This window comes from Vipera ursinii, assembly GCF_947247035.1.
Source record: "Vipera ursinii genome assembly, chromosome: 1".
Lineage (NCBI taxonomy): Eukaryota > Metazoa > Chordata > Lepidosauria > Squamata > Viperidae > Vipera > Vipera ursinii.
In genome coordinates, this window is record NC_139512.1 from 84,622,283 (window position 1) to 84,645,155 (window position 22,873).

At 39.9% G+C, this 22,873-nt stretch overlaps 1 protein-coding gene across 1 annotated transcript in view; it reads left to right on the plus strand.

The window, feature by feature from the left end:
• Nucleotides 1-8,916: 8,916 nt before the first annotated feature.
• The window catches only part of LOC310636835 (uncharacterized protein), a 28,016-nt gene continuing 14,059 nt past the window's right edge, over nucleotides 8,917-22,873 (plus strand). The window contains exons 1-4 of the mRNA XM_083356946.1: nucleotides 8,917-9,067; nucleotides 12,014-12,100; nucleotides 12,674-12,769; nucleotides 15,025-15,230. Of these exons, the coding sequence (XP_083213072.1) occupies nucleotides 12,037-12,100; nucleotides 12,674-12,769; nucleotides 15,025-15,230 (366 nt within the window). The 5' untranslated portion in view covers nucleotides 8,917-9,067; nucleotides 12,014-12,036. The remainder of the gene's footprint in view (nucleotides 9,068-12,013; nucleotides 12,101-12,673; nucleotides 12,770-15,024; nucleotides 15,231-22,873) is intronic.

Genomic DNA, 22,873 nt, shown 5'->3' on the forward strand with positions numbered 1-22,873 from the left:
TATATCCTGTATTGTTATGCACATTTTATAATATTAAACATGTAAAAGAGGAAAAATCCTTTAAGGAGCCAGTAGTGGTTTTTTTAAATGGTAGAAAGAGTTCTAATTTCAGTGTCCTTTCCCTGAGGAGAAAGCTACGACTAACTGGAAATGGATGTGACTTCTATCAGTGTCCTGATTAATTATGGAACCTATATCAGGCCAATATTATTACTTTAAAAACGGTTTCCTTTATATCTGTCAGGCAGGAACAACCAGGCCTACAGAGTTCGAGCTAATTACTTTATTATGTTTTGCATATAAAACACATACTGTAAATCTCCCAGTACGGTAGCCTACTCTTGTAAATAATTACATATGGCCCCAGGGAACTTAGGGGACATTGGCCCTAGACTTTTTGTAGTTGCTCAGTTTCCCCAGGCTAGAACCATGCTTGATCCCTCCTCCCTGCCAAACTGGGTGCTTCAATATCTGGATTCTGGATATTGTGAAAATTATCCACTAAAACTCATTTTGAAATTATTTATTTCATAGCCATATAGGAATCTCTTTCCACCCTTATTTATAGCCTGATTTTAAGACACAAAACTAACATATAATTTTCAGTGTAAATTTAAGCTTTCCCAATTGTTACACATAAAATGAGTTTATCATTTACAGCTTTAAGGATGTAATATTCTTAAAATGGTCATATAGTTAGGATTTCTAGTAGATACATTCTACATTCTTGTCTTTTTAAAAAGTTTTCACCTTTATTGAATTACATTTTTCTAATTTTTCCACTTATTTTTCACCCATGTACTTTATGTATTTGTTCTGCAGATAGATCCTCATTCATTGTCTTTGTGTGAATCTCAATCTACTACTTTCAAATAATTACTCACTTTTGTCTTCAATTCAGAACCCAATTATTCTGGCTTTTGTCATATCTTGTTTTGCCATAAATCCTTAAATAATCAAGGATTATTTTAAATTTATTCAAATTATTTTCACCTTTTTCCTGATATATTCATCACTCAATTCATTATAATGATGTGGACAGAAGCATATGTAGCCATTTTCACTTTTTTCCATATTTCATTCTTTTTTTTTTTTGTAACAAACCAAATACTTTTTTTTAAAATTCCATTTATATACCGCCCTTCTCCGAAGACTCAGGGCGGCTTACAAGCTTAGCAGCATTCTACCAACATTTGTGCAACTTAAAATGTCTCCATTTGTTTTTCCATCTTTAGTAAACTTTCTAGCAAGGTATACAAACTGACCTTCTTGACTTAAGCTTTTTGTAAAACCGTGCAAGTGTTCCATATTTCAAGTCTATTCACTTCATCCCATATTTTCTCTAAATCAGCAAATATACTTTATCTTTTATTTTTTGTATTCATACTTTCTCAATAACCTGCTGAAGAGGAAAAATCTGGGTTACACATACTTATCGTGCATAAACCTACACTGACATACACATACATTATAACATTCATTTCAACTCCATATCATTAATACCATAAATACATATAAATAAGCCACATATGTGAAACTAAGGAGAACATGACTATTCACCATTCTAATTTATTCTTAATTGTCTGGCCTAATCAATCATTTTGTGCTTACTCATCCAATCATATGACTTAGCAGAGTACTATTCTAAAGGATAACATTTCTTCAGAATGTTGCACATTCCTGGATTATAAATACTTTTTAAACTGACTTTAAAGAGATTGGCAGAGAAAAGAAAACTCAGATTTTTGGTCATTATGGAGCATCAGAGGTCTGCAGAAAGAACATATCAAGAAAAAATAAAATACTTTCCGGGAGGAAATGTATGTTATGTTACAACAAATACAAATGACATTAATTTCAAACCACAAGGAAATTAAAAATAAATTTGAAAACCTAAATGAATACATTCTCAATTCAACGTCACAACAAACAAATGATCAGAAAACAAAAAAAGAGAAAGATCAAATAAAGCAGATAACTGAACATAAACTAGTGGAAAGAAACTTAGATGGAATTTAACAATGGAAGGAACTGTGATTTAATCCAGATGGAGAAAAGCTTCCAGGAAATACTGGACACGGAAAAGATAATCTATACGTCAAGATTCCAAGAACTTGAGAGAAAAAAGGTGATGGGAGAAACTAAGAGAGAAAGAAAGAAAAAGATCTCTGAGGAATATTCCCACAAAAACACTCTAATTGACTTATCTTTTATACTGACAACAACATCTACAAAACCATAGGAAGATCTTGGGGTTCAATGGAACATACTGATTAGGAAAAATGTTTGGCAAAAAAGGGCTAAAGCCAGAATTAACAAATCAGATGATGGGACGCGTTTGATGGAATACTTAAAGACTAAGCACTTGTTTGAATATGGTTAAAGAAATAAAATTTTGAGTACAAATGAATCTTAGCTTAGAAGGGATAGGCTCATAGAATGTAGCTGAGTTACTTTTTGAGTAATGATTGGGAGAAAGCAGGAGGGCTGTAGGGATGGATGAGCTGAACAAAGATAGTTGACAGAAGTAGGGAAGTGAGATAAGGATGGAAAAAAGGAAAATAAAAGACTAATTTCCAATTTCTTGAGGCCCTCCATCTATTTTAACGTATATTCTGCTACTAGAGAGGAAAGTACAGTAGTTCCAAAGGCTAGCAAAAAACACTTTGCCTTCATCCAGCTTCCTTCTTGCTTCTTGCAGCTTTATATTTGAAACAGCAAGGAGACAAAAACGAACTTAAATATTTTGTTCGCTATTTCTGATAATGTATACATACAGAGTTGTCCATCTCATTATACCGAGAAGAGGATCAGACAAAATATTAAAGTACATGAGTACTTGTTAAAATGTGGGACAATAAAAGAGAAAGAAAGATATGTTCTGCAGATACTTCTCCCCACTCTGGATTTAAAAAAGTCCAAATTACTACTTATTAATTGCAATGTCAGTTTCATAAAAGATTTGCAGTCTTTCATCAGGTCAGTATTCACCTCATCAAACAAACAAATCAGAACAAAACAAAAGCCTTCCTGGATTACATTCTGCTTTTCCCAGCCACTAAGGGAGAAATCATCAGAGGCACAGAGCTAATGGCCACATGGGAGGGGAAAATATGTTTATACAAATCCAGTGGGACCTGATGTATAAGATCGCTCTTTTAATGGTACTGAAAGCATGGAGTTGTAAACATGAATGGGAATTCAAGATTTTCATGGGAAATACCAAAATGTTTTTAAGAACAAAAGTTAATTAGAAAGGAGACCAAATTAGAGATATCTGAACTGGGGAGGGGAATCCATAAAAAAGAGATATTAAAACTGTTGGAGAAAAATCTATAAGAAGGAACCCCTGTCCCATGTTATCTGAGACTTACATTTTTTTTCTCAACCTCCTTAATTGAGGTACATTTTGTCTATTCAAGCAAGGACTTCAGTCAGCAAAAACATTATGACAGGTTTGCAAAACCAAGTCAAGAACACATGGCCGTGTTCAGTAAGATTGCATATGCACTGTGTCATCACTGCCAGTGGATTAATTTGGAAAACACTGGTTATATCACGGAGTATTGTGCCATGAAAAGCAGGCACAATTCAAGAGAATTGAAATGCAGTTTGCTTATTGGCAGTAGAAAGCTAACGATTACAAATTACCAAGGGAAAAATAATATAGATCTAATTGCTTAGTTTTGCATAATAGAACCTATTCTTTCATATCACAATATGCTATTTGTCAAGTTCAATTAAGTTTACACTTCTTTCCCCAGCTTGTATGGTCCTTTAAAATGTTTCAGATTTCTGGCATTAAGTGAATCCAAGATAGGAAATAGAAATACAGTACGCTAAACATATTTTTGCTACTTAAAAACACTCATCTAACGAATTTTTTATACTTTTAAAACCAGAGGTACCGAATGCAGCAGTGGAGCTGACAAGCCGAGTTATTCACCGCTCTGACAGAGATAAAGCCTCCAGTAAGGGCAAAGGAGGAGGACTCTGTGTGTATATACATTGTGACTGGTGTGCCAACAGCAGATTAGTGTACATGTATTGCTCCCCAGATGTGGAACTGATGAGTGTTATATGTAGGCCTTTTTATCTGCCTAGAGAAATTACTGTGGTAATTATTACAGCTGTTTATGTTCCACCTGATGCCAATGTCAGCACAGCACTTTCCAAGCTGTATGACGTCATCACCAGGCAGCAGCAAACTCACCCAGAGGGCGCTCTTGTCATGGCTGGGGGCTTCAATCAAGCTTGTCTGAAGACAGTTCTCCCCAAGTTTGTACAGTATGTGCAAGTTCCCACCAGAGGGAAGAACACTTTAGACCACGTGTATTCTAATCTGAAACAGGTATACAGAGCTTTCCCTCTCCCCCACCTGGGTACATCCGACCATCTTTCACTCTTGTTGTGCCCAAAGTATGTCCTTCTCAGGAAAAGAACTTAGGCAGTCATGAAAAGGGTCAAAACCTGGCCAGTGGGTGCTCTCAGCAAGTTGCAGGACTGCTTTGAAACCACTGACTGGAGTGTATTTCAAGACCAAGACCTGAATGCATACACAGATGCCGTACTCTCTTATATTAGAACATGCACTGATAGTGTAACAACAGAAAAGTGCATTAGAGTTTACGGGAACTGTAAACCCTGGATGACTGCAGAGATACGAACACTCCTGAGAGCCCGGGATTCTGCCTTTAAGGTAGGGGACAGGGACACATACAGAGAGGCCAGGGCAAATCTTAGAAGAGGCATTAGGATGGCGAAACAGCAATATAAACACAAGGTGGAGAACCATCTAGCAGACAACAATCTGAGGCAAGTATGGCAGGGACTGCAGCACTTAACCAACTACAAGGGCAGTACGAGGAGCATGGTTAACACCGATGCCTCGTTGGCTGAGGAGCTGAATATCTTCTTCGCTCGCTACAAGGTAAAAAGACCAGACCCCGTAGCCTCTGCTGGCCAGCCTTCTGATTTTCAGCAACTCACCCTATCTGAAGAACAAGTGAGAACTGTATTGAAGGCTGTGAATCCCAGCAAAGCCGCAGGCCCAGATGGGGTGCTGGGGGTAGTGGTTAGGAATTGTGCCAACCAATTAGCAGGGGTACTGACAAGGATTTTTAACATCTCCTTGCAAATGGCATGTGTACCATCATGCTTGAAAGCAGCTACCATTGTCCCAGTCCCCAAGAAAACTGCAGTTGAGTGCCTGAATGACTACAGATCTGTTGCATTAACGTCTGTAGTCATGAAATGCTTCGAAAGATTGGTTCTCCAACATCTCAGGACATGCCTCCCACTGGATTTTGATAAACATCAATTTGCCTATAGGGGGAACAGGTCGACAGACAATGCCATAGTTACTGCTTTACACTCTGTAGCAAGTCATCTTGAGAAATCTGGAAGTTATGTCAGGATGCTTTTGTTGATTATTAACTCGGCTTTCAACACCATTTTTGTTATGTATTGGGTTAAATGAGAACAGTTGCAGCAGCTACGCAGCTGATACCACCAGGTGGCACCGTACCAAAACTGCTGTGACAGGGATCAGCTTTCGGCGGGAAATCTGAGGTTTGAAATGATTGGTTGAATGCGTACCTGGCCAGGTATATAAGGGGCACAGGTAACCCTGATTCGGCAGTACAGTTCTACCACCAATAAAGAGCTGCATGCTGTACTCCTCTGCCTGGCGTCTTCCCTGTGTTCCAGAACCCACTACACAATAATTTTGCCGAGCATTCTCATCGAGAAGCTGACTGACTTGAAATTCTCCCCCGCCATCTGCGATTGGATTCAAGACTTTCTTAGGGACCCGTTACAAACAGTGAGGGTCGGGTCTGCTTTGTCCACCCCCCTGAAGCTTTGCACCGGCTCGCCACAGGGCTGCATGCTTAGCTCCTACCTGTACTCTTTGTACACATATGACTGTGTATTATCTGACCCATCCACTGCAATAATTAAGTTTGCAGATGATACGACCATGGTGGGTCTTATTACAGGTGGGGATGAGATAGCACACAGGGCAGAGGTACAAAAACTATCCATATGGTGTTGTAACAACTTGCACCTGAACATCGGCAAGACGAAAGAGATGGTGCTAGACTTCCGGAGGAAAAAGGAGGAACCTGCCCCACTTTACATCAGGGAGGACTGTGTGGAGAGAGTTTCCTCCTTTAAATTACTGGGAGTCTACCTCTGCGAAGATCTGACCTGGAAAGTTAATACAACCCAGGTGGCCAGAAAGGCCCAACAGAGGCTTCACTTTCTCAGGGTCTTGTGGAAGAAGAGGGTAGAACAACGGCTTATGACCCTCTTTTACCGGTCTACTATAGAGAGTGTCCTCTCGTATGATATTGTGGTTTGGTATGCTGGTCTGACAGCCGCGGATAGGAAAGTATTACAGAGAGTGGTGAGCACAGCACAAGACATTGTGGGCTGTCTCCTGACACCACTGGATGACATCGCCAGGGCTCGCTGCCTTGGAAGAGTGAGGAAATTCTCAGGATGACTCACACCCTGGACCGTATCTCTTTACTCTGGATTCTGGAAAAGATAATCAAAACAACAAATCAGCAAACACCTTGATGCGAACAAAGTTATCACTAAAAGCCAACATGGGCTTGTCAAAAACAGATCATGCCAGACAAACCTTATTGCATTCTTTGACCAAGTGACAAAACTAGTGGACCAGAGGAATGCTGTAGATATAATTTACTTGGACTTCAGTAAGGCATTTGATAAAGTAGATCACAACCTACTACTTGATAAGATAGAAAAATGTGGGTTAGATAGCATCACCACCAGATGGATTCGTAGCTGGCTGATAGGCCGTACTCAGCATGTGGTCCTCAATAGAACTACATCTACATGGAAGGAAGTGTGTAGTGGGGTGCCCCAGGACTCTGTTCTGGGACCAGTGCTCTTCAACATCTTCATCAACGATTTGGATGAGGGGATAGATGGGGAACTCATCAAATTTGCAGATGACACTAAGCTGGCAGGAATAGCCAATACTCCAGAAGATAGGCTTAAGATACAGGAGGATCTGGAAGACTCGAACACTGGGCACTATCTAACAAAATGAAATTCAATTGTGAAAAAAGTAAGGTTCTACATTTAGGCAGGAAAATCAAATGCACAGGTATAGTATAGGTGGTACCTTGCTCGATAGTAGTAACTGAGAGAGAGATCTCGGAGTCCTAGTGGACAATCACTTAAATATGAGCCAGCAGTGTGCTGCAGCTGCCAAAAAAGCCAACAGTGCTAGGCTGCATTACAGAGGGATAGAATCAAGATCACGTGAAGTACTAATACCACTTTACAATGCCTTGGTAAGGCCACACCTGGAATACTGCATCCAGTTTTGGTCACCACGATGTAAAAAAGATGTCGAGACTCTAGAAAGAGTACAGAGAAGAGCAAGAAAGATGATTGGGGGGCTGGAGGCTAAAACATATAGGGAACGGTTGCTGGAATTGGGTATGTGTAGTTTAATGAAGAGAAGGGTGAGAGGTGACATGATAGCAGAGTTCCAATATCTCAGGGGCCGCCACAAAGAAGAGGGAGTCAAGCTATTCTCCAAAGCACCTGAAAGCAGGACAAGAAGCAATGGATGGAAACTAGTCAAGGAGAGAAGCAATCTAGAACTAAGGAGAATCTTCCTGACAGTTAGAACAACAAAAATAAAAAAATAAACTAACCAGTGGAACAACCTGCCTCCAGAAGTGGTGAATGCTCCAACACTGGAAGTTTTTAAGAAGAGACTGGACAGCCATTTGTCTGAAATGGTATAGGGTTTCCTGCCTTAGCAGGGGGTTGGACTAGATGACCTCCAAGGTCCCTTCCTACTTCTTCTTCTTCTTCTTCTTCTTCTTTTTATTAATTATTATTATTATTATTATTATTATTATTATTATTATTATTATTATTATTATTAATAATAATAATAATAATAATAATTATTACTCTCCTACCATTGGGTAGGAGATATAGGAGTATAGTCAGCCGTACCAACAGGCTGAAAAACAGCTTTCATTCGTGGGCTGTTAGGCTTTTGAACGGAAATAATTTTTATAAACTTTATGCATAATTGACTTGCGAGGCTGGTGTGTTGTGCAATTAGTTCACATGGTGTAATAAGATGGGAGGGTTTGTGTCACTGTAAGTTGGGGGGGGTGGGGGCACGAAGGGAGGCTCAGCCAATCTCAATGTACTTTGCACTTTGACAATAAAAGGTTCATTCTTGGTTATGCAGCATACATACGTTGTGACATTTGAAATAAAAAGCAGCAGTAGAAATTCACATTTTTCAATGTGCAGTTCACATTACTTGTACGCAGAGTAAAGTATCTTGGAAAATATATATATATATGGTGGTGTATATTGGCTCATCTGTTTAGGTCTTTTCATACTGCTCCGAATCAGACTCTGAAGCGCATCTAGATAAGCCGCCTTGGGAATGCCGTTTACTACATATTCTGATTGCCTTCTAAATAGTCAGCTTAATCATAGTTTAAGTATCTGGGCGCGGCCCGTGGGGGGGGGGGAGATATTGCATAGCATGTGATGGCTTTCGTCATCATGAATTGGCGATTGCGAAGTCCCTAAAGGAGAGGGTCGCGCAAACGAGCAAGGATCTTAGGCTCCCGTTAAGCTATACTGTAACTGTCGTACATACGCGCTCTGGAATAAAATGCTTAAAATGTATTGAAATGTACTGATATTCCTATTATTACGTACTAACTCTCCTCGGTCTTTGTGATTAATCTCACAAATATCCCCCAACAGGTCTCAGCACGGTAGCTGAAAGCCAAGAAAGCATTTCACCTAGCTAACGAGCTTCACGACGTACGGGCCAATCAGGGATGCTAAACCTTGTTAACTGGCCAATGAAAATTTAACATGGGCTGGCCCCGCCTCGCCCGAGTCAGATACATGAGTTTCCCGAATAGAGAGCGCCGGGCGTAGTCTGACAGCGGCGGCGAAGTCGGTCTCAATTTCCCGTGACCGTCCTGGTGGTGATTTACCTTCTCGTCTGGGAGTCTCCGCGTTGTTTAAGCCTTCTCTCGTAAGTATTTGCTCTTTTTTTTCTCCCGCTCCGTTTGAAAACGAGGCCTCTAGAGCGGGGGCGTGTGCGTTTTTTAGTTAGCTTTCTCAAATTCTCCTTTTGAAACCCGCTAGCGCAGGGGTAGGCAACCTCGGCTCTTTTATGACTCACGGACTTCAACTCCCAGAATTCCTGAGCCAGCGTAGCTGGCTCAGGATTTCTGGGAGTTGAAGTCCGTGAGTCATAAAAGAGCCGAGGTTGCCTACCCCTGCGCTAGCCGGATACTAACTGTTAGCTTGACTCCGCCGCACGCAGGTCCCCTTTGGTGGGTGGCGTAACGTGGAGAATGACCTCCCCGCTAGCTAGTCTCGGGTTTTAGCTTGGGGTTAGGGCGGGATTGGATAGCAGGAGGCCCAAAAGAACGAGCGAGGAGGCCAAAAGAAAAAGGGGAAAAAAATTAGCGGCTTGCGTTGCATTGGCGTGTCGAGTTGCTTTTGTTTTGCTCGGCAATCCAAATTTCACCACCTCCCCGCCTCGGGTGTATTATTTCTTCCTCTTCCTCTTCCTCTTCCTCTTCCTCCTCTTCCTCCTCTTCTTCCTCCTCTTCTTCCTCCTCTTCTTCCTCCTCTTCTTCCTCCTCTTCCTCCTCTTCTTCCTCCTCTTCCTCTTCCTCTTCCTCTTCCTCTTCTTCCTCTTCCTCTTCCTCTTCTTCTCTTCTTCTTCTTCTCTTCTTCTTCTCTTCTTCTTCTTCTCCTCCTTCTCCTTCTCCTTCTTCTTCTTCTCCTCCTCCTCCTTCTCCTCCTCCTCCTCCTCCTCCTCCTCCTTCTTTCCAGCTGGTTTCCTTTGCTTAGCGTAGAAAGTTAGGGGAGCGGGTGGCCGCCTTCAAGCCGACGCTGAAAGGTGGAAGCGGACAAGCGTTTTGGACTCGGTTCCAAAAAGGTTTATTAATGGACGCGCCAACCTGACAGCTGCATCCAGCTCTTTCGAGCAGCGCGTCTTTTTTCGGGACGACGCCTAGTCGCCCGGAGCGTCCCAAAGCTTTGCTCCACTCAAAAGGCGCGGGCGCACGTCCACACGAACAAAAGATAGCACGCCTAACTTGGTGGAGCCCTAAGCTACGTAAAGCTTGAAAGCTCCTAGATTACACCACGAGGTCTCTCAAAGGTGCGTGCCAAAACTGGATCTTCGAATAACATCTACACACACACACACACACCCCTCTACACCTACACTTACACACACACACCTACACACAAACGCAGCCTTGAGTTATTGGGGGGGGGGGAAAGGCAGGATAAAATATGCTTTTTAAATTAATAGCAAGCATTTAAAGTGAAAAATCCGACTTGAATGAACTCATTAGCAAAATTGGAAAACCCATCCCGTATACAATTTTAACACATTTTTCTTCCTTGATGTCTCAGAAGTGACATTTATTTATTTATTAAATTTATATGCCGGCTATCTCACCATCGGATGAGTTTATATTTAAAATCTTAAGATAATAAATATTGCCATTAAAAAGGGACAAACATGGCTGAGGAAAGGGGAAAGATACAAACAAGGTGTGGGGGCAGAATCTTTTCTCAATCCATTAACCACTTCTGGCATGACACACCCTATCCTGGCTCCAGGCCAATTAACAGAGACAGGTTTTAAGGCAGGGGTGTCAAACTCAATTTCATTGAGGGCCACATCAGCATTGCAGTTGCCCTCAGGGGGCTGGGTGGGTATGGCCTGGGTGGGCGTGGCCTACTGGGTGGGTGTGGCTAGAGTGTGTATGGCCTACTGGGTGGGCGTGGCCAGCTGTACATCATTGGCATGAAGGGTGCCTATGGGGGCCTGGGCAGGAGTGGGACAGATCTGAGGGTCTCTGGCAGAAGGAGGGTCTCTGGGCCAGGGCCAAGGCAGTGGGGGCTGTTCCCTCACTGTTTCCAGGATGGCTTCGCGGGCCGCATGAAACCACTTTGCGGGCCGGATCTGGCCCCCGGGCCTTGTGTTTGACATGTCTGTTTTAAGGCCTTTAACAAGTAAAGCATGCATTAAAAAATTGTGAGTCCCTAGCTTATATTTAAATCTAACTTCGGTGCTGCAGCATAGACATACTGTTCTTTTAACTATCTTCGTATGACTTTTTAAATAAAGTATAGCATTTGGCAACTAGATTGCCAGCTTCATACTCTTGTCACATGGAGCACTTACTGTTAATGTGTTAAGGATGTGCATAGAAAGAATTGAAAATATGGCTAGAAGGAATTAATAGAAAATAGGTGAGAAGTTTTAAGAAAAAGTGTGAAGCAATATATGGGTGTGGTAGCAAAAAGGATGGGACTGTATGGAAATCTATCATTAATAGTGTTGATAACTAATTTTAGCTGTTTTCTCTCGGTTTTTTTTTCTTTTTTGCACTTTGCATCATGCTGTTTACCACCAATAAGAATGATGTGGCTGTGCAATTTAATTGGCATTTGTACTGTTGGGCTCACAAAATGCTTGTACTCATTTGGGATTCTGATTGTTATGAGACAAAATCCCATGTGATTATGCAGAAAAAATCAATTTAAATGATACAGCTAATGAGAGATCTCCAGCAACAGTCTTTTTACGAAACAGTGATATGAAATGTGTTAAGTACATAAACATTTTTTTCATATTGTGATAAATTCCAATTTTTTGATATACAACATAACTTTCAAATTTAATAGAAATAATATTTCATTTTAGTGGTTTCATTTTAGAGACTAATAATTCAACAGGCCTTACCTTCAGTCTTGATGCTTTTCAGGAATGTTCTGTCATGCCCCCCCCCAAATTATATTCCTATTTAGCACTCATAAAAGTTTTATATAAGGCTGGAATAATGACATGGATATAGACAGTTGAGGCTTGGCAGACAAATACTGTTGCTCAGTTTAGATTATTGCATTTATTTTGGAACATCTGATAGGACATTTTTTTATTATGTAGGTTGAATAGGAGACACAAAGAAGATGAAATCCCTTTTGGTCACCCCTGTCATTACTGCCTTTGTTCTGGCTTTGTTCCTTCATTCAGGTAAGTAAGTGAACCCAACGGTAAATGGAAACCGAATGATAACAGTGCAGGGGCCAGAAGAATAGAATAGGGAGCTGAAGGTGGCTCATCATTCCAAGGGCTGACTGAGTTTTAGCTTGATGCTTTGGAATTATATGGATGATATAATTTATGATAGAACAAATTTTATCCCTTTGAATGAGAGATTCCTGACTGGAATTTTATGAAACTGTCTTTTATAAAGAGGCAAATTGTTGGAGCAATCCTAGGCATCCAGTTTCAAGGGAACTCTTGTTGTTTTTGTGTCTGTCTTTGAGTCAGTTTGGACTCCTGGCAACTATATGAACAATTCCATGCAGTTTCCTTGGCAAGATTTTTTGAAACCTGGACTCTTGCTTGTTCAGTTGTGCCCCTTGTGAAGCTGTGAATGATAATGCAATAATTGTAAATACATGGTTTGGTCACAAAGCTGTTTTTTTAACATGGTTAAAACTTTGAACAATCGCTAAACAAAAGAATTACTTATAATTTGTTTTCTATCAGGAAAACAAAAGGGAACATTGTGTTCAGCTTCTTTTTTCCTTGTTTATTTAGGAAGTGCTTTAGTGTGCTACAATTGTCCATTTGCTAACTGTGACAGAAACATAACCTGCAAAGGCGAAGAAGATACTTGCCTTATAGTATATGATGGTAGGTATATTACTTTATTTTTTATGTTTAATTTCTGAAGAAATATATAAATTTATTAATATGATTTTATACTGATTTTAATTATTCTGAGCAGCTTAATATGCACAAATGAAGTCAGCAATAAAATTTCAATATATAGTGTCACCTAGAGGGAACAACAATGCCCCGCCCAACACACATACTGTTTGCATGTATGCCTTTGAGTTGTTTTTGACTTCTGGTGACTGCCTGGACAAATCCCTGCAGTTTTCTGGGCAAGGTTTTTTGGAAATAGTTTGCCATTGCCTCCTTTGTAGAGCTGAGAGAGCATGACTGGCCCTAAATCACCCAGCTGGCTTTATGCTACAGAGAATTCTGACTGGATCCTAGAAGAGAGCATTGCTTAATCAATGGGATCTGTAGCAAGCCAAATCTGTCAGTTGTTACAGGATGGGCAGAAACCACAGGAAAGAGACAGTCCCATAGATAACTAGCCTATATGCCTTATAGGGCTTGCCCATCTTGTCAGAATTTACAAGCTAGTTGGTAGCACCAGCAAGCCAAACAGCAGTCTGTCCATAACGAAGGACAGAGAATATCCTGCCCTGGGACAAAAATCAAATGTGTAATTTCCAGCATCCATTGAGCCCTCAATTGTTCCATTCTCCACCATCCCAACTCCAGCCCTGTAGACCACAGGAACTGTTCTTCCACACATCAGTGCTGTTTTCTGTTACAAAAGTTCTCCCTCAGCTGGTTCTGCCAAAGTGCTCAGTCTGGTCAGTTAAGGCTGCAGTGAAGGTATTATCACATACCAAATGTAAACCTAATTCTATACTTATGCAGTCCCTTTCATCTCAGACAGGTAAATATCCTCCTCTACAAGCAGGCCCCACTTTGACTAAAAACTAAAATGTAAAATGTATTTTAGATTTGGCTTTTGTATGGCTTCCCTCTATATGTTCTATTTAATGCCTTAGGACAGGCATGTCAAACTCGCAATGTCATGTGACGTCGCACGGCATATAGCGACTTTTTCCCCATTGCCAGCAACGGGGTAGGCGCAGTTTCAGAGTGACACATCTGGCCCGTGGGCCGGCAGTTTTACATGCCTGCCTTAGGATAACCTGGCATATGCTACCTGTGCAGTCTTAAAGCAGAATGCTTTTTGGTGATAAGGATGGGTTGTGGTAAAGAGGCCCCACTTTGATCTTTCAGCTGTTACGTTATAAAAAAACAAATTAAGAAACATGGTGCATAGCATAATTTGGTGTATAGCATACTTTAGAAGAAGTCTTGCATTGGAGGCAAAATAAAACTATTTTTCCTGTTTTTATTGTTAATTAGATAAAAAAGCAAAACAAGCAAAAAAGGAAAAGAGATACATATGCATACACAAGATTTTACACTAGAGCAAATGTTGAAAAGAAAATGTAACTAAAAAATTTTTTTGTCAAGGACCAAATAAATACCCAGGCGAGCAGAGAAGTGGATGATGCTGAGAATCCTCAGGTCTTGGAAGAACAGTGAATAGTTTTGCAAAGTTAATAGTGGACTAAACTGAGTTGTGCTCCCACGTGCTTTCCTTGGAAAAGCCGTTTTTCTAGTAGAAACCAGCAGCTCCGCAAACCCCTAAAAGAGTCAAGCAGGCAGGCTTATGTGAAATTTTAGGGGCTTGAACTTCAAATTGAAATTTCAAAAGTGAGCAAACTGGCCTGTGTTTTGAATAATGCAGATGCTCATTTTTGAATGACGTCTTACAGCAGGGGTGTCAAACTGCTGGCCTGCCCACCGGACGCATCACAACGAAACTGTGCCCACCTCATTGCCGGCAATGGGGAAAAAGCTCCGATACGTTGTGTGACGTCACGTGATGTCGCAAGTTTGACCTGTCTGTCTTAGAGGCTTTTAGTTAGTCTATAGCAGAATAACAGAGCCGGGAGAGCCTAATCCTATCCCCTGCTCAAGCAGTTTCTCTCTCCCCCACAATATGAGATTATGTCATTTTCTGATTGATTTTTTTTAAATTAAGAATTTGGGCCATTTCAAAATCTTTAAAGCAACTTTTTAAAACTCCGTTTTGGGATTTTATATAGAAAAGTGGGGTAGAAATAGTCCTACAATATCATTTAAGGTGTTGCTTTAATTTAACAACTGATAAAAAGTCAAAGTACTGAAGAGATTACCTTTTCTACCTATAAACACAGAAAACGTTTTTCTAATTAAGTGGCATAGAACCTAACCTTATAATCTTCATTTTTTCCCCCCTTTTTTAGGTCCAAAAAATATATCTCAGTGCTGGAAGTATTCTGACTGTGATGTAAACGTTATTTCAAAACATTTCTCAACAAAAAAATTCACATACAGATGCTGCCAATGGAATTTGTGTAACGATGCTCCAAATGTAGTAGTTAGCAAGATAGCCCTCAGTGGGGTTTTCTTGCTGACTTTTGCTCATATGTTAAGGTTTTTAGTCTCGAACTGAAACGGGGCAATTTTTTCAAGTTTAAAAAGCTAACGTCTTTCGAGAAAGTATTCCTATATTGGAGAAGATTAAATTATTAAGATACAGTATTCAGTAGATACAATTTGTTTGCTCTACTGCACTTTTCGTATTTTTTCTTACATTACTCAATTTCTATTGGAAACTTACGTTTAATGTGTAAGGCATTCATATTAGCCAAATGTGGACTTGCTTGTGTTGGGAACAACTTTTGAATCTCACAACTACATTTTAACTTGTAAGCAATTGTTGCAATAAAAGTGCTATTGTGTATTTAAGCCTGGATTGATTTTTTGTTGTCGTTTTGTTTACCTTCAGGCTCTTTTTGATGCCACAACTGAAGCTTTTCCAGTATGCTAAACCATTCTAGTTGTAACAGTGAATGACCCAACATCTCCTTGCAACATTCATTGGTGGTTCCTTATCAACATTGAGTGGCTTATCTTTGATTAAATGAACTGTCCAAATTCAGACTGGCTACCATTCCGAAGTAGCACTTTGAGGCCTATTTATTTAGTACTTATTAGAATAATGTTACTACTAACAGGAAAGACTTTTTGCTTGGACAACATGTTTAAACTTAGAAAAGCCACAGCTTGGTATTAAAAACTGAAAATAGGAAGCAATGAAAAAACATGGGCGTCTGTGTGCACTGTGCTGGGGTGGGTTGGTTGAAAGACAGAGATTACCTCTGTGCTCTTGGTTTTTTTACCTTCATTTAATTATTTTGCTTTTATAGTTATCACATTTTAGAATCATCCATATACCTCACACAGGGACTCTAGGCGGTGTATAGTAAAATATTAAAATATAAAAACAGTATAAAGTTAAAAATTTAACGAAGAGGCAAGGGTGATTAAAAACTGTTAAAAAATAATTGAAAGGCAAGGTGGGGGGGGAACCTTCAGAGTACTAACCCCAGTTCCACAGCTGTATGCTCCTATGGGCTCTCCATGAAGGCCACAAAGCCATGTTTTCATTCCTTTCTGGAAGGCCAGGAGAGTGGGGGCCTGTTTCAGGTATTTTTGGTGGGAGGGGAATGCAATGGCTCTCTTCCTGGACCCCACCAGTCGGATTTATTTTAACTGGCAGGGACTGCGACATATCTATCTCTGCTTTTATGCCATTGTAAGCCATCTAGAGCCATTTTGGATAGTGAGATGGGTGGCGTATATATTGAATAAAAAAATAGTGTGTCCTGATTTTTCATCAAATGCATTCTTCTTTTGTCCTAACTTGGCTACATAATTACGTGGGTGTTCTTGAAGATGCCCACATATGGAATGGACAAGAAGCCATTATTTCAGCAGCCGATAATCACTAGTAATCTTGGTATTTTTGTATCTCTCTGCTGCCGTTTACTGGTCATGCAAATTTTGTACACATTCTACACATTCAGATATCTTAACAGATGATTGCATCAGGTAAGATTTTTGCAACAGTTTCATTGATTGTGCATAATTTGAGAAACTTCTGTTGCTCACTCTTACCAAAGTAAGTTTGGTAAGAAAACGTACAAAACAAAGCTGGGTTAGTTTATTGATTTGTTAACTTAAAGGCATAAGACTCCTGCTTTACTCATTCATGTGCTAATCTGAAATGCTTGGTTCTTCAAAGAGAAACATTCAAATAAGTCCCTCTACACAGGCTATATTGAAGGTCCAAGACACGTTTAAGCTTCTGATTATATTTGTATTTAAATTTATTTAAGACATTTGTACAGCTTCCCATCTTAAAGCCAAGCTGGGGGTGGGGGAGAGGCTTAAAAGTCATATCTATAAACAAAAGGCAATAAACGCTAAAACAGAAAAACGCCCTGCAATCACATTTCACTGATGCAACCCACCATATACTACTCCTGCACTGACCTCACACTGTCTCAGCATGTGGGGGAAGAGCCAGTTCTTGAGTGGTCTCCAGAGATTAAAAAGGTAGGGACCCAGGGTTGAGTCAAAGTTGGTTCTTTCCCATCCAGGCCCTCATAGCCCCCAGGCACTCAGTTGGCACCATGACGGCATCACCTACATGGCTAGGAGTAGAGATGTATAATTGGGCATAATTAGTATATTGATGATACTGCACCCATCCTGACAAATTTTCTCATCCAGTGGTTTAGATACATAGACATCTTTTTTTATCCTGTTTGTATAACATACCCTAAGCTAAAAGGATTTACTTTTACAATTTTTGGCTGGTAGACTTATCATTGGTTTCCCCGGTCTCTGAATTTTTTTCAACAGTTGTGAAAATAATAGTGGAAGAAGTTATTTGTGTAATTATGTGAAAGTGCTATCTTCTTGCACAGGCCATGAAGGTGATTTGTAGTTTTGGAACAAAACTAAGATAATGGCTCCTCTCTCAGGTCGCTGTATAGATGCTCATATATTGTCCATATAACTGGAATTAAGAGATCAGAAGAAGTGGATCAAATTCCAGGACAAGCTTGTTTAAGTAATTCAGATGATATTTCTGTAAAATGCAATTATTTCACCATAAATAATTTTAAAGTGTTTTAACAAAACCTTTGATGTTGAGCAGCAGAAGCTTCTATTAGAATACATGAAACAATGCCTCCTGGGAATCTTTTAATCCCTGGCTTGTTTAAAACTTCAGATAATGGATGCCTACAAATTTAAGACCTTACAAAATTTAAGACACTTGGAGTTGTGCTCCTATAATTGTTACCTATAATTGTTACATTTCTCAAGACTAGCACTAGAGGGTTCACCTCTTACACCTTTGAATACAGGCCATTGGATTGAAACACCACAGATGTAAAATGCGGGGGGGGGGGGAGGGAGTTTCCACATCTTTCTTTACAACCTCTTCAGCATTGCAAAGCTTTGGAAAGAGAAGGCAACTAGAGGGTTAGCCATATTGGACCTAATTCTCACTAACAGAGATGATATGATAGAAGGTAGAAGCCACAGGAACCTTGGGGAGTGGGGGAGTGATCATGCAATATTGGAATTCAACATTATGCAAGCACAAGCAATAGAATACAGTAAAACTAGAGTCTTGGACTTCAAGAGAGCTAATTTCTAATAAACTTACAGCTTGGGAAGGATTCCATGGATGAGAATCCTCAAGGGGAAAACAACTCGAGAAGCTTGGGAAATTTTGAAAAGTGAGATAAAAGCCCAGTCTAGCACAATACCAATGAAGAAAAAAAATAACAGCTCTCAAAAGAAACCAGCATGGCTGCATAAAGAACTCTCTGATAAATTTAAAGACAAGTGGAAAGATGGGCACATAACTTAAGGCACAATATCAGCAAATAGCCCCAGCTTACAAAGATGAAGTGAGGCAAGCTAACTGAACTAAGGCTTGCAACAAAAGTCAAAATTAACAAAGCTTCTTTCAACATGTAAAAACCAAGAAAAAAGTCAAGGAAATGATTGGCTCATTAGTAGGAGAAAGGCAAGAAGGTGACAAGCAACAGGGAAAAATCAGAACTATTTAACTCATTTTTTGCAACTGTCTTTCCACAAAGGGAAAAAACAGCCCAACCTATTAAAACAATACAGCAAAAAACAGATTAGAAACATAAGTTAAGATAGGCAAGAAAATGATAAGTGAGCACCTGTCCAGCCTAGACGAGTTCAAATCACCAGGACCAGATGGATTATACCCCCAAGGTTCTCAAGGAACTGTCAGATGTGATCTCAGAACCACTGAACTATATCTTTCAAAGATCCTGGAGCACTGGGAGACTACCAGAGGCCTGGAAAAAAGCTGATCCATTTCCAAAAAAAAGGGGGGGGGGGAAATGGACCAAGGAAATTACAGACCTATCAGCCTGACCTCAATACCTGGGAAGATTCTGGAAAAGATAATCAAACAATGAATCAGCAAACACCTAGAGGCAAACAAAGTCATTACCAAAAGCCAAAATGGGCTTGTCAAAAACAGATCATGTTAGACAAATCTTATTGCATTCTTTGACCAAGTGGCAAAATTAGGGGACCTGAGGAGTGCTGTGGATATAATTTATTTGGACTTCAGTAAGGCATTTGATAAAGTAGATCACAACCTACTACTTGATAAGATAGAAAAATGTGGCTTAGACAGCATCACCACCAGATGGATTCGTAACTAGCTGACCAACAGTACTCAGCATGTAGTCCTCAATGGATTTGTATCTATATGGAGCGAAGTAAGTAGTGGGGTGCCCCAGGGCTCTGTTCTCGGCCCAGTGGTCTTCAACATCTTCATCAATGATTTGGATGAGGGGATAGATGGGGAACTCCTCAAATTTGCAGACAACACCAAGCTGGCAGGAACAGCAAACACTCCAAAAAACAGGCTTAAGATACAGAAGGATCTTGACAGACTTGAACATTGGGCACTATCTAACAAAATGAAATTCAATTGTGAAAAAAGTTAGGCAAGAAAAACCAAATGCACAGGAGGTACAACAGTAGAAACTGTTTGAGGGATCTTGGAGTCCTAGTGGACAATCACTTAAATATGAGCCAGCAGTGTGCTGTAGCAGCCAAAAAAGCCAACACAGTGCTAGGCTGCATTAACAGAGGAATAGAGTCAAGATCACGTGAAGTGTTAATACCACTTCACAATGCCTTGGTAAGGCCACACTTGGAATACTGTATTCAGTTTTAGTCACCACAATATACTGTAAAAAAGATGTTGAGACTCTAGAAAGTTTTTCTTGTATTGTGTCCTGTCTTGGGGATGAGATTGAAAGATTCAAAAACCCTTCAAAGAAGAGGTGGCTCATACTTGGGAGAAATGGGGAAAACATTCAAAAGGACTTAGGCTAGAACAGAGGAAGCAAATAGATTGGTATTTAACAGGGAGAAATACAAATGTAAGAAAAATTAAACACATGCAGGATGGGGGAAAACTGACTTAAGAGCAGGACATGGGGGAAGGGCTCGGATGTATTAGCGGGATCATAAACTCAACATGTCCCAACAGTGTCATGAAGCTGCAAAGAAAGCCATAGACATCATGAGCATCAAAAAGAACACGGAGTCCAGATCAAAGGAAGTGATTTTCCCACTACTCTGCCTTGGTCATACCTCGCTTGCATTGTTTTTTTATCCTTCATTATCAGTCACTCCTTTTAGGAGTAAAAGATCATGCCTTCTGATTAGTTTCTTTCCTAGTGTGCTGTGATGTATTTTTACTTAAAATATAATAACAATTTCTAAATGTGCATATATATTATGCATACTAGACATACTATTTAACAAAATAAATTACATTATTGGGAAGCTTATATTACAGGAGGCACAGACTTATAGATGCTGAGATGTGTGCAGTTCTCCCTACTGTATTTAAATTATTTAAACGTGACATGTTTGCATTCTTTTTAATAAGGTGACACAGAGGTACATATACCTTAAGTTCTTCCCCAGAGGTTCACATGCTGTACGTTCCATTGGGTTGTCTCAGTGGCATTGTATCTTCTTCTGATGTCTCCCTTGGATGACTCCCCAGACTCCTTCTCAGATGTCAGCTGAGTGGAGGATGAGCCCATTCCTGGCAGGTCAGGAGCTGACTTGATTGATGGCTCTGAATTACTTAGACTACTCAAGAGGAAAAAGCCCCGTCTGTCTTGATGGGATGCACTGGAAATCTGGCATTTATCACAGCAGACAGATGGAAGCATTGCTGGGAACAATGTGTTTGTTTTCTAATTGTGTGGTTTTGGTCGTGTTTCCTGCTTCACTCTCAATTGGCACAGTGTTTGGAATTGATTCGTGCCTTGTAGACTCTGGATTTCTCTTGGCTTGTGAGCTCTCTTGTGTGTGGATTTAAGTTTGACTGGTGGAGTTATTTTGTTTGAGCAACTTTCAGTTGCTTTGTGGTCTATTAGGCTATTGCTCCATGGACTAATGTTGACCTGTTCATGGTTGAACTTCATTTGGGACCCTTTCCTTCTCCTCTTTTCCTCTTCAATGAAAGATAAATTGCTGGACAAAAAAAGTCTTTATGAGCAGGACTCTTAGTATGAGGGGTGTTTCGTGCTCTCTGAGCTTGGTTGTTTTCTTGCAGATGTTTCATTACCCAAACTAGGTAACACCAACACTGAGAGGGCAAGCCACTATAATATTAACTGAACGCAAACCCCACTCCTTACTAGCACTGAGAATGTTACCTAGTTTGGGTAATTACTTAGTTTCTGCAAGGAAACAACTAAGGTCAGAGAGCACCAAAGACCCCTCATACTAAGAGTCCTGCTCATAAAGAACTTTCCTATTACACGTCGTGGCGTATGGGCACAGGAAGACGGAGTTTCGTCTTCCACATTTGATTTCATCCCACTGGGGACCCAAAAAGGGTTGAAGGTCACCACAGAGAGGTGACAAAGAAAGAGGGGACCCTCATTGATTGTGGAGTGGCAGTGGCCCCTCTGTTTGATCCGAGGAAGCCCTCCAAACTGGCAGGGGAAAGACTGGCTACACTTCTGCGGCTAGTCAAAAGCTGCTGTCAACCAAAGAAAATAAGCACTAAAAAGCAACTCTTGAGCAACCTGAATGGAACTGGGCCAGACTATATTCTCTATTATTTTAAGACTTTTCCTGGAAAAAACCACCCAAAACAAAGAATCCTCCCTGATGAGAAAAGAATCCATTCCCTCAGGAAAAGAAAAGGGGCGAACTAATTGCTTGGGGGAAAACAGAGAAAATTACAAGATTAATTTGGAACCAATATTGGTATATAGCTTTGAAATTTAGGGAGTAAAAGTATTTTTCAGACTTTTTTTTAGAAAAGTTTGTAATATAAGTTTGGATTTAAAAAGCTGGAAGACAGTGTTAATGACATCTAGTGGAGAACCACGGCAGTACAATTTATTATTAAAGGAACTTGGCTTGAAGGCCAGACTCGGATAAGACCTTGATTGTCCTTGGAAACTTTCATTTTTGCAGACTGCAGCTGGGAAAAGGGAAAAAAACCTCTTGGGCTGCTTATCTGTGTTGGGGACCCTATTGGGCTATAAAGACTAGATACAAAAACAAAATGAGTGTTCCATACTTAGCCTTAAATGGTAAAAAATCATCTTTAATACCTGTCTCCAAAGCTCCTAGCTTGATATACTAGCAAGAAAATGTTGATCTCAGAAAGAAATTATTTCTATGTTGAAATCAATACAACAGACAATTGTTTTATTTCATGATGAGACTAAAAATAATGCAAATGAGATAAAAGAACTATTTTGTAATCTAAACTTACAAATCCAGACAATGACTACAAAGAAGAAACTAATAATCCAGAAAACAGAAGAAAAATTAAAAGAAACAGATCCAAAGACAGAGGACCTAAAGTAAGGAATTAACAGATGGATACAGACAAATGAAAAATTAGAAGATGCGGTGTTAACACCGGAAATGAACAAGAAATGAACAAGACATCATACTTATCAAGATCTCAGAACACATTTGAGGATAAGGAAGAAAAGCTGATTGAATGGATGATAAAGCTGTTAGGAGAAATGCTTAATATTGACAAACAAGAAATGAAAAGAAAAACTGAAGGAGAAAGATGGAAGCTGTTTAATGAATATTAATGGGTTGAGCATTCTTCCAAAAATACTTCAATCAAATTCTCTTCCTCATTCCAAACAATATATACAAAAAACAGAAAGAATTACTTGA